At 37.6% G+C, this 12,894-nt stretch overlaps 1 protein-coding gene across 4 annotated transcripts in view; it reads right to left on the reverse strand.

The window, feature by feature from the left end:
• Positions 1 to 975: 975 nt before the first annotated feature.
• pcdh9 (protocadherin 9) overlaps positions 976 to 12,894 on the reverse strand; it is a 205,203-nt gene continuing 193,284 nt past the window's right edge. For all 4 annotated transcript variants that reach the window (XM_085272273.1, XM_085272256.1, XM_085272264.1 and 1 more), the window contains one exon: positions 976 to 4,104. In XM_085272273.1, the coding sequence (XP_085128399.1) occupies positions 3,734 to 4,104 (371 nt within the window). In that variant the 3' untranslated portion in view covers positions 976 to 3,733. The remainder of the gene's footprint in view (positions 4,105 to 12,894) is intronic.

Here is a 12,894-nt window from a genome sequence, read left to right on the forward strand (position 1 = left end):
GTTCTCAGCGGCTCCAGTGACTCTCAAGCTCTCGGCTACTTATCGAACTGGTGGGTAGCAGACGCCTCCGAAAACGTCGGAGCACTTTTGCAAATATGCAATATCTTGATAAGCCGAGCAGATATTTGAAGTTTACACACCCACATTCTCGCCTGAAAATTAGTTAAAACTTTATTTTCTGACCCAGAAAGAGTAATAAGAGTAATATTAAAAACTTAGTAGCGGCCGCCATTGTTGAAAACTGGAATTGGCTGGGCCGTGCTATAAATTCTGGGATATGGTGGGCCACGAAGGACACACCCGACCCAGCCTTCAAATTCGGGGAAAAGGAGGACGCATTTGTCGGCCGCATTCGGAGGAGTCTACGAATTTGGACAGCCTCCGTTGCGTCTCTGTGACGCGTCGCTGCATCCTCCTGAGGCCTACAAATGCGACCTCAGGAGGATGCAGCCCATGAATTTGGACACGACCATGGTGTGTTATGTGGCTAGTTACAAAGCTACAGATAATATAAACACATTAGCACAGTGAAGCTGGAGGATAAACGCTAACTTTTTTCCCCTCAATAAAAGTTCATGTGAGGGCCCTGATGGGCAGATCCAAATGCAATCGCATGGCAGGAAAAAGATGCTGAAATCTCCAGCATTAATATAGTGCTGCATGGTTTGGATGACTTTCTATGAAAAATTCCTGATCCTCAGCTCCATGTACCCATTCAAAGATTTGTAAGTCTCAGAGTGATTCTTTTCTAACCTGTTCAAATATTTGTTGTCTGGCAAATAGTGAGGCAATGGGCTGTAGTTACATCGCAAGGTTTTACAAACTGAGCTTTAAAACATGCTGATGAATAGTGATGATAAAAACCCAGAGAGGCTCATTGACTATTCTTAGGGGGTTGTTCAGATTAGAGCAGGATATAAAGCATTAAAACACGTAAAAAAGACAGCGAGTCAAAAAGACAAAAGAGTCCTTCAGTTGATTCGGCACTCATCACATCAAGTTTTAAGACACCAAGGTGGCAATAACAAATGCTGAGTTTAAGTCTTCACAGCAGGACTTGACTAACTGATTGGTGATAGTATGGTGGTTTCAGCCATTGTTTATTTGTAGTCTTTGGTCAAAGCTACATGAGCTACCTGCCATGCCGTGATGTGACTGACTATCATCCCCATTCTGATGCTCAAGATGACATGCTGAAATTAAAATTGGCGGTGTAATGGTGTATGTCCATTCCTTCAGGACCACAATACACTCATCTGATGGCTGCTTCCAGCAGAAAAAGGCTCCATGTAACAAGCACAAATCAAACTGGTTGCTTGAACATGTGAGTGAGTGCACTGTCACTAGATCTCAATCTAATAGAGCACCCTTTGGAATATGGTGGAGCTGGAGAGTCACATCAAGGATATGCAGCAAAAAATTTACCAGGTTTGATACAAAAAAAATCCAGAAAGAGACCTGTTCTTTACTGTTACTAAACATAGTGAAGCTGAAAACCAAAGAAAAGTTACTGAAAGAAACTACTGGGAGTTTTTTTTTTTTCATGTTCTTTGGATGTTTAAGCCGTCTTCATTTCCATGGCAACTCACTTCCAGAAATTTGACCTTCCTAGATTGCTTCCCTCAGGATTTGACGCACAGTGACCCTGACATTAATGCTTTAAGGAAGCATTATGTGTATGGTAAGGACACAACATGCAAACTAAAGCAACAGGCAGAGGGATTATTACTCAAGAATCAGTCGTATCAAGGCTGTTTTGACACCTTTTTAAGGTAAAATATTTTAAGCAGAAAATGGGACCTGATAACAGGAAGAATCTCGCTGTGTTCAAAGAAATAAAAAAAAATTAGGAAAAACTAAATTGTACCTCATGAATGCACTGTGCTCTCAAAATAAAGGGGCTGGCTTGCTTTTTTTTACACTAAATTATTAAGGAAAAATGACCCAAGTGGGAATACATTTACAGCACACACATAGCTGCTGAGGCGATTATCCTGCACACAAATTAAGCATACACGTACTTAAAACATTTATTGCAGTAGCTGTATACCTGTAGAGTAGTAACAAGGATTAACTGTTCAGTATCTGTGTTGTCAAACACCCTCACAACTGACAAACATACTGCGATAAGCAAATCACTCCATCCCACTTAACTTCATTATATTGTGACATAAATATGAAAGTGCTTTACAAACTGAATCTCTCCTTAATGCACAAATCAACGCTATTCCAACAAAGTAAAATGACACAAAAATGATCAAGTTAATTTTAAAAGCTATATCTTTTAGCATGCTTTTTCCATCGTGTAATTTGCCCTCCATGCTGTGGAATAAAACAAACCTTTTCAGACAGTGGAATGACAGAAAATGGTCTCTCATGGTTAACCCATTATCTGCACATGCCTTTGTGTTTTTCTTCAGTATCATCTACTTGATTTTGTACTTTAACATGTGTGTGATTATGTCTCTAAATTTGGCAAACATTCAATGCGTAAGGCATTTGATTATCATACAGAATATTCTTTGTAGCCAACATGTTGTCATTGAAATAAGCACAATTCAGTATTTGAAGAAACATCATGAAGGCACAGTGATTAAAGTGTGATCTTAACCTGTGTTTTCTTATGTATGGAAAATAATAGTTTGTGTGGAAATAATACAGATATATACATATGCCAGGAAACTGCAGATACTACTGAGGGATTTTTCTCAGTCAAATCACAATTCGAATAAAATCTATACAGTAATAAGATCAACATTAGATAAAACATTTAGCCATTTACAAATATATTGCTATTTAATTTGTACTGAACACCTTCAAAACTGGTTTATGGAGAGCTTTCAGAACTTTTCATTTTTATAATGCACATATTGAGCACTGACATCCTTCATACAAAACATTTTGCTTTTTTGTTTTTTGTTTGTTTGTGTTTTTCTTTTGTTTTTTATAGAAAAAAAGATTTGGTTGTGGTTTTGCATTACTTGAAGAAAATTATTAAGAAATATGGGCAACACTGGGTATATTACGAGATGGAAAATTTGCTTAAATCAACAGTATTTTTTCCAAGAAATACATAAATGTCTTGTTGTTGTACATTTTCCCTTATTATAGAGCTCAGTCCAGCTAAAATCCCAAATTCTGATGACAAGGCATTATAATGATAACGGCCAAAAACTGTCCTATTCACTTTGGATATTACAGATACATGATAGTGGTTAATAAGTCTTATTTACAAACACAGAGACAATGACAGAATAAACAAGTGTTCACAAACAGTGTTAGAACAACACTTTCTGAAGTGTAATTCCATTTTCTTTGATTGTGTCGATTAAATATAGTCCTGAACAACTCAATAACAACCACACCACAAATATTTGTATATATTGGTCAGCTATGGTAGTTTTTTTTTCCTTTCTTCTAATTTCTTTTAATTTATGCACGTCCCCGTGGCACTTGTCCAATTCACACTCAACAAAAAAACCTTGCTGAATGTTAAAGAAATCCATAGAGGATCACACACACAGTTTCCTCTAGAGCCATGGTAACACAGCATAAGCACTATTTTGTGACCACCATAGTAAATGTGGCTCTTACACTGCAGAAGCATCAACTTAAGCGCGAAGAACAGAAATAAGAGAGAAAAAATAAAATGGGGAGGAGCTCCGATGATTGCTCCGCCTGTTCACTGTGTCCAGATGTAAGGACATCTAACAGCACAGAAGGAAAGTCCCTCTTATAGCTGCTGGTCCTTTGGGCTGTCTGGGCAAGAGGCTGGCTGGCAGGACTTGAGACTCACCAGTGGAATATCAGCCATGCCACTGCTGGTGAAGTGTCCCTCCCCACTTCCAAACTGCTTTCTGTCACCAAAATGCTCTGACCGCCCACTCTCATTTTTCCAGGTTCTGCTCAGAGTATGTCCATTGAGCAGTTTGTCCTTGGGACCCCACTCCCTCTGAGACCCGAAGCTGGTTACAGGTGACTTGGGCTGTTGGTATGTTCCCAGTGTTGGCGGCATCCAGCAGTTGTCTGAATGTCCCAGGACAAGGCACTCCTGTGTACACATCTCTGTAGCTTCCACTAGACCGCGTGGTCCAAGGGGGCCATCTAAAACAGAAGAACCAGAAAGAGAGTTGTTATATATTTTGCTGTTCTCGCTGAACGTAAGGTTCTCCACTCCAGAATAGCCCAGAATATGAGAGGGGGAACTTCGCATACTTTAGTGATTCAGAAAACAAGCTAGGAATGTAACAGAGAAGGAGATTTGCTTTGGGGAACTGGGAGACATGGTAGTGCTATAGATCTTAGGAAAGCCACCGTCTGGCAGATTTAAAATTGTTTCTAATAGTCTTTATTATTTATTTGTTAATCTAAACAGGTTTTTAAACACGTCAGCCAACGGTTATGTTATAAGCTATTCAAAGGCATAGAAGTTCACTAATTCCTTATTGTAAATCATGTTGCTGTCTCCACTATAAATGATTTTCTGGAAATTAGCCTACCTCACTTCACCTAAACCGGGAGGTGGGGGGAAGAAAGTTGAAGGACAATTTGCATCACAACAAATCATCTTTCCTTGCCAGCTCTCTGCCACCATCTGGCTACTCCTTGGCTGAACATACATCACCATCAAACAGTAAATATTTCAGGTGGTATTTGTTGAAATCTCATTTGATAGAAAACATGCATAATGCATGAAACGTAATGGAATTCTCCCATTTGAATAAATCTCCTTCTTTGAATCAGTTTTATTTTCTTAAAATTGAAAAACAAAGCAGTCATGTTTGTGTTTGTATAGTATAGCATTAGTGGGTAATTAATTCATATGGGTTTTTTTTCTGTTTTACCTAAAAGAGAAAATTATACCTATTTGTCCTAATTTGTCCCTTTGCTTCACAAACTGCTAATCGGCTGGTGCATCAGCTAAAAGGGGTTGCTTTTTGTTTTTTGCAAACCTGGGCATGAACTGGTTTTTCTCCTTCTTCATTTACATATATAAAATTTCAGATTAGTTATGTTACAAAGATATACCAGAAAATGGTATAGAGTGGTAAAACGTTTTTGCTAATTAAAGTTTAACTTAATATTCAGTGAATGGTCAAAGCCTTGCTGCAATGTTTACAGTGTGCAAGGTCTACTGAGAATCCATAACAAACACTTTTGGCTTAGAATAACATCATCACCTAACTGTTTTAGTCTGCTGACCTTTAAGGTCTGCATAACCTTTATCCTGTACCAATGTGATCAGAAAATTCAGCTGTAAACATTTCAAGGTCAGTTAAACATTTTGCATTGAAAGCAACCTTGCTGTACTTTACTTCTGGGATTAAGTTTGAAAAACACTGGAAATGTCTAAGAACCAAACTCACTACATCGGGCAGCTACTTTTATATTGAAACTGTTTTTGTGAGCTCTGTCAAAGACTTCTAGATGGATCAATATAATAACAATACAATAATTAGTAAATGTTAATGCTAAAATGCAATTGTGTGTATGTTTAGCACTGACTTTTAAGGGATTTTGATACATAAAACACCCACTTCATATAAAATATTGAGTCTGTAGTTCAAATTGCGAATTCATATTTTCAAAATTGATGTTGAGTTAACTGTAATCTAACATGATTGTCTTGGATTATGCAACACAGCATACAAATTGACATTTACATTTTTTATATTTGGAGATTCACATATTGTTTGTTTCTGACAGTCACTGCTTGGCCTATAAACCTTTTTATAAAGCTCATCTTGGGCAAAAATAAAACTGTTTTGCATGAGGAGAGCAATTTTTTCCTATTGCTATAATTATTCATGTCTTCTGATCCAAATGGGAACATTTTCTCATACTCCACTAAGCCTCGCTTCTTTAATACTGCTTTCTGACTTTTACAGCACATACTGGAAAATGATGTGAAGAAAGCAGAAGCAGGAGTCAGTCACTCTTCTGTGTGAATGTAGAGTCCATCACAATAACAGGCACCCATAATTGGCATATGAGGAGTATAACCAAGATACACATTATCATAGTTGCATGAAGAACCACAGAGAGCAATAATACATGGTACCCAGGAGACGGCAAGATGAATTCCTCAAATGAAATTGTAGATGAGTGAGTAGATATCTGGGGAACTCTTAAGGAAGAGAGATGGTAAGAAGGAAAAATGCCGTGTACATATACAGTACATGGTGTGCAGTTGAGAACAAATGAACAAGAAAGAAGGCTCCCATTTGCATCTACTTTTTTTAATAAGATAATAATGACGACATTAAAATCATTATGTCTCTGATGGCATTTCTTCTAACTTTGCAATCACTGGACACTTGAGAAATAATAATGTAATAACACAAGGTTGTAAATTAGACTATATACATATGATGAATTTGGACTTTGTGTATTGATTACAGCAGGATCAAATGACTGTAATGTCTATGTTTCCTGTTTAATTTTGATTCCTTTTTTAACAAAGCAGAGCCAGTCATTAATCAAGAACACTTTGTGCTTTGCTTTTCCCCTGGTGTAATAAACATGACCATTTGCATGCAGATTGGTACAATCAGTGGCCCCAGTGGGCAGCAGAGGATAATTTGAATCAGCCATTTTCACCGTTAATCTCTGTATACCTGCTGTTTGAGAAAATGCAGAGACAAAGCCTGATTGAAAAGACCACTTGAGGTATAGAGCTGATAGGTTACAAAATCTATTCATATACAAGAGTCTTATAATACCGGCCTATAATTCCCATACAGGGAAAGCAAATGAGTAGGGAAGTCAAAATAAATTGGATACCTAAATATAAAGGATAAAAGATTGAAATGTCCACACTCCACTGTACCCCAAGAGATGCTATGGAAAATACAGTAACATGACCATACATTGCAAAATAAATCAATCCAATAAAACATATGACAGGATTATCAGAACACTGTCCCTTCAGGTTTTTAGTCTTTTTTTTTAAAAACATTTATCTGAGGCACTGTTAGTAAAGCAACATATTTAAACTTCAGCAACAACTCCAGGATATCACTTCGCTATTACCAGCTTAATAAAAGTTCTGTGGTATATCACTCTCCAGGAGCCCGACTCCACACTTCCAAAAATGAAAGAAATGGAGAGTATTTAAAACTCAGACTCAGCAGACCAATTTCAAACAAAACCAAAACACCAGCAATCCTTCTTTACTGGCTCCCCATTGATGCACGCATGCGAACGGAGCCCTGTTCTTAAGTGTGCAGAAATATGTGAGTCTGTTTAATTGAAAGTACACTGTAAGAGCAGGAATTTTATCCCATTAGTCCACGTTGCCCTGGAGAAGACTTTTTGACACTGCAAGAGAATGCCTCCTCTTAGAGTGGGTGAAACCCATTTATTAAGAACAAAACCCTCATTTTAGCCAGCATTATTATTTTTCTTTATATTTTTTAATAATTTTTGTCATGTCCTTTTTTTTTGCTGGACTAGTCACAGTTTCCATATCCATAATCAATATGCACACGTAGTTAATTATGCATTTTTTAAAATAATTTCTTTTCCTTTCATTGCTCTTTATTTTAATCTTACCTGTTGATTGGGCTCAATTACCGAACTGGATAACACTGACTACCAGCACTTATTAGCTGCTAACTTTTCCTGGTTATCTTGTTCCGAAGAAAAGCTTCCCTTTTTGCCTCATTACCTTCTGACTTCCCAACTCTGTTCTCAGAGTTACATCTCATGTCATGTATTACAATTCGGAGTGGACTGGTGATGGACCATATAATTCATGAAACCCAGTTTCCTATTTGGATTGTAATTTATTTAAACATTCTTGCATAATAACATGGCTGCACATGCCAAACGTGTAATAAAAAACCTGTCACTGGTGAATGGGAATACTCCAGAGGATGTCAAATAACATCTTGTTACTCCTACTGAATCCTGAAGAGCGCTGGACGGACGAAAAGCACCAACAAACCATAACGTCACAACATCAACAGACCGAGTATGAATTCCTTTTGTGACTTGCGAAGTAATTGTAGAGAAAATACACCTCAGTGTCTCTTTTGTACCTTAGCTAAAGTTTTGATATAAACATAGCTTTCCTAAGTCACAGAGAAGTTCTTTTAATATACTGATGTTATGAACAAACAGATAGAGAAACAGAATTGTTTTCCGAATCTCCTGCCTAACATTATTGCGTTTTTGTTCATGTTTTTTTTTTTTTTTAAATACAGACAAAACGTGTCATTTGGAAACAAAACCAAAATACCCTAAGCTTTTTTAATGTTCCTTTCATTCATACAAAATTGCTTTCACATTATTTATTTCTACTTTATCTCTGCATAGTGTGTTGCTCATGGTTACTGTGCTCAGGAAGTCAAATTCCTCCCTGTGCTTGCACACACACACACACACACACACACACACACGCACACACACACGCACGCACACACACACACGCACACAAACGCACAAAGAAGCAAATAGCCGGTGGCTTGTGTTTGGTGCAGAGCCCCTGAGTACTTTAAATAACATTGTGGCACAGGTGTTGAGGAATGCAAGGGATTCAGAACTGTGTCAGATGGTTCTGACTTTTGCTTACAGCGCTGTGCAAATGTTGCAGATGTCCACAAAGACAGATACCTTAAAGACAAAGAAACCATTAGATTGCCTCCTGATACGATGTCATTAGGCTGTGCTAAGGGCTGGTGTGCTTAATTCTGCGGAAGCTGTGGAATAAATGTGAGGTACAAGAAATAGCTGTTTAACGATGGACACTTTGACCAAAAAAGTATTTACATGCCTCTCTTTCTCTCCTCCCACTCAGCATCAAAAGATCACAGAGGTTACAGAGGAGGAGAGAATCATCCTTATTTTTGACCAGAGGTTGTTTGCAACTATAAGGGAGTCTTGTTTTAGTCTTCTGGCTATTACTAATGAGATAACATTTGGCTAATTAATTGGATGCACACTATCAGTGCTGATGTGCCAGTCCCACACCAACAACTCACAGCCTTGAGAATGGCAAGGGGGAACGGGTGGAGAGGGAATGAGAGTGATTGAGTGTGGGGGATTTAGTGTCCACAGGGCTTGTTTATTTATCCATGCTGTTAAGCATGCCCAGATGTTGTTATTTAGGGATGAATGAGGCTTGTTTTAGTCCAGCACAGAGGCTAAAAGTTCCATAGTGCTGTTTTTCCACTACCACTCAAAAACCCTCAAGATATGTCAGAGAGATTTATTCTGTATGCTTCTGGTGTAAGTTTTTTCTTTGTGACCCTTTTATCTTCTACTACTAAGGATATATACGCATGCCACCTTTCCATCACTGTGCACACTAAGGCATGTAATGGCACACAATGTTATAAACATAACCAATACATAAAGGTCCGTCTTGTAGTAAAAGTGTATATATATATATATATATATATATATATATATATATATATATATATATATATATATATATATATATATATATATATATATATATATTGTAAATAGCCTGGGGAAATGTGTGAGTCTTATAGTGGTTGGTAACCAACGAGGCATAGAATCGCAGCTTCATACTGCTATGCAGCAAATTTGAAAACAGGCCCTGTGATCTACAGTAAAGGCTATCTAGGGTTGGATAGATATAATAGTGAGTGGAGCAGAACAGAGCAAACACTGGATGCATTCTCCTGAGAATACCAGTCTGGCTGATGGATCCTTTCTTGTGCTCCCTTTGAGGCCAGCAAGAAGCTTCTCATGAGAGGAGATGAAGCGCAGGATGGAGTCAAAATAGAAAAAAAAGACAAAGTTTGAGAATGGAAGTGAAGGGTGGTCAGATAAAAAAATTGAAGGGGAGCGAAGAAAAATAAAAGGGAAGTGAAGGTGAGCAATTGTAAGAAAAAAAACCACAAAGCCTGTCAAAAAATGACTATCATTTACATAATTTTCCATGATCAGTGGTAAATATTATTATCTTAGACCTCACTTAAAGCTATTCTCAGATCAATTTGTAATTCAAATTTTCAGTTAAAGCTACTCTCTCTCTCTCGACCAGACTTTTTTAATGTCAGCTGTACAGTATGGTGTGTGAAGAAGTATGTGTGAAACTGAACTTTGTGTGTTTCTTGGAAAAGAACCTCGAGAAATGTAATTAGCATTTTCCCTCCTTTTCACTTTTCAAAGAATAAGTCTCTTAACCTCCTATTTGCTCCTGTTCATTCTTCCAACATGTGCCCTGGACTACGGTTTGCCTGATTAGTAAGATTAATGATGATTTGGAAGCACACTAAAGTGGTAATTCTACAGTAGCATGGCTTGTTGCTTAAATGGCCTAGAGTGCTTTAAAACAGCATGTGGTCTGATAGCTCGCATTACCAAGTAACATAAATTACAAATTACAAGTTTCCTTCAACAAATCAACACGTGAGAGCATTTGGTGAGCATTTTCATTATTCACCTCTGTTAAAAACTCAATTAAACTCCTTGGCATGATATAAAGGTTTAAATCTGGAGCTACTAAGCCTTAGTGAAAAAGAGTTATCTTAGAAAAAGTTATTTCAGCTTCTTTCGACTTTCCAGCATTCTGCTTTAACTGCTAAGCCTTACAATAACTAATTCTGTAATCACATACCATATTTGTTATTCCTCTTTTTGCTCTTACATTTTCTACATGACTCTCTAAAAGTGATACAACAGATACTATTAAAATCATCTGGGCTCTCACACTTGGAAAACAAGTTTAAAGTTACTGGAATAATAGCACAGGGACAATACAGATGTTGAGGTTTTTTTGTCCATCTACTGTACACCACAAATTTCTGGGTCGTGCCACCTACAACCACTCTTAGCTGAAACTGCTTTTCACAGTGCAGCACTTGTGAGAAGAGAATTGGATTGTAGAAACATGAAGAGCTTTGGCAGTGTGGGAAAGCAAAATAAATTTCCTCAAAATCTGAAATACATTTGGGGGCAGCACGGTGGTGCGGTTAGCGCTGTTGCCTTACAGCAAGAAGGCCCTGAGTTCTACTCCACCAACTAGCCGGGATCTTTCTGTGTGAAGTTTGCATGTTCTCCCCCGTGTCTCCTCCCACAGTCTGAAGACGTGGTTAATTGGTGATTGTGATTGTAAATGGTTGTCTGCCCTGTGTGTCTCACCCTATGACAGCTCTGCGAGGCACATCGCAACCCTAAATTGGATAAGCAAAAAAGGATGATCGAATGGCTGAAAGACAAATGACCTTCTGAGACCAGAGTCTCCATTCAAGATTTCCAAAAGATCAAATATTTGATTTTTATATGAATGGAACCAAAATGCATTTTCATGTCTTCCTATATTTGCCTTAATACTATACATATCCACAGCAAACATCAACTCCCAGAGCAACACCGGCACCAGATATAGACAACTGACAAACTTGCCTCTACTGATTTTTTGGAAATAAATATATTCCTAGAGGAATAAGTAACTGAGAATGTGAGTAAGCACAGTGAAAATATGCTGAAGCTGCATTTGAAGACGTGGTGAGATTTCCATATTAAAAACAAACTGTGCTGTGCTGATAACATAGAGAGTTGGGGAGAAGAAGGGCAGATTAGACTGTTGTTGTTGAGCTCTGACTCTTAAGTGCATGCAGCAGACCATATGCACAGTATCAGCTCGGGGAAGCAACACTGTTCTTTGTGACGACGAAGAAGAAAAGGTACCGACAAGGAATTAATAAACTGGTGAAAAACCGCTGTTTGGCCTGGAGGCAACAGTAAAAAGGGATGATGAGGACTGAACTAAATTTCACTGTAGAAAACACCTTGCATCCTATTTATAGTGAGATCCAAAACACCTCAGCATCTGCACTTTTGTCACTGTTAGACTGTACATCGCACTATGACCCAGGGTAAGGATGAGTACTAGGTTTGGGACCAAATACAACTATAGTGCAAGTTAAAGAAAGAATTTAGGAAGGATCTCTACATTACACTGCAGAAAGCGACTCTTTTCTACACTGGAAAATTCAAAATATTTTTAGACTTCTGTTGTAATGTTGCATGCAGATTCTTTGCATGACACATTACATAGTTACTTGTGTAATGTAACTATGAGGTTAATTTATTCACTTCACTCACTTTTTCATGCTCAGATGACATAAATGTTCAAGAGTTAAGACTCGATGACAGTAATTTAAGTTTTGAGTTCAGTTGGAGAAAATTGCTTGACATCCAATTTAGGATTTCACACCATTATTAATCAATCTCAGCATATCTGGATAGGATCATTTAATGGGCAAATATATCTTTGTGTCATCAGCATAAAAAGGAGACATCAGCATTTTGAGATAAAAAGGTCACTTAGAAACTGGCCTATGATTTTAAAGGAAAGAGGGATCTAGCCCAAGTCTTCGGGAACAAACTACTTAACAAGGAAATATTAAAAATACCAAGAAGACTGAGCTCAATAGTATATATTACTTCAAGTAAAAAGAAGGCAGTATATATCAAAGGAAAGCACTCTCATGTGTGACAGCACTTCTAAAAGTACAGACAAAGTAATCAAATAAAACTGGTTTGAACAGTACACTTGTAATCAAAGACACAGTAGTAAGTTGGGTGTAATCAAATGCTAAGTGACTTCATTTTATCAGTAAAATAGGATTTAAAAAAAGAAAGAAAAAAACATTTCATGATGAGCAAAAGTGAAAGATGGGGATGGATTTATCAGTTTATCAAAATTCTTAAATAAAAGTATGACATAGTCTTAACAGGTGAAATGATATTCAATGAGGACACGCTGACTGTGTTGAAGGGATCAGCCAGGTTGTTTATGTGGGAATATTCAGACACGCGAGCCTTGGCTGTCAAATAGGGCACAGAATATTGAGACACTTTGATCACTGGCAGTGTTAATAGGGGATGATTCAGTTTGTGGTCAAAAGC

Source organism: Mchenga conophoros, linkage group LG1 (genome assembly GCF_057382185.1).
Source record: "Mchenga conophoros isolate Kocher_MC1m ecotype Shallow Benthic linkage group LG1, M_conophoros_male_GT1.1, whole genome shotgun sequence".
NCBI classification, from domain to species: Eukaryota; Metazoa; Chordata; class Actinopteri; order Cichliformes; family Cichlidae; genus Mchenga; species Mchenga conophoros.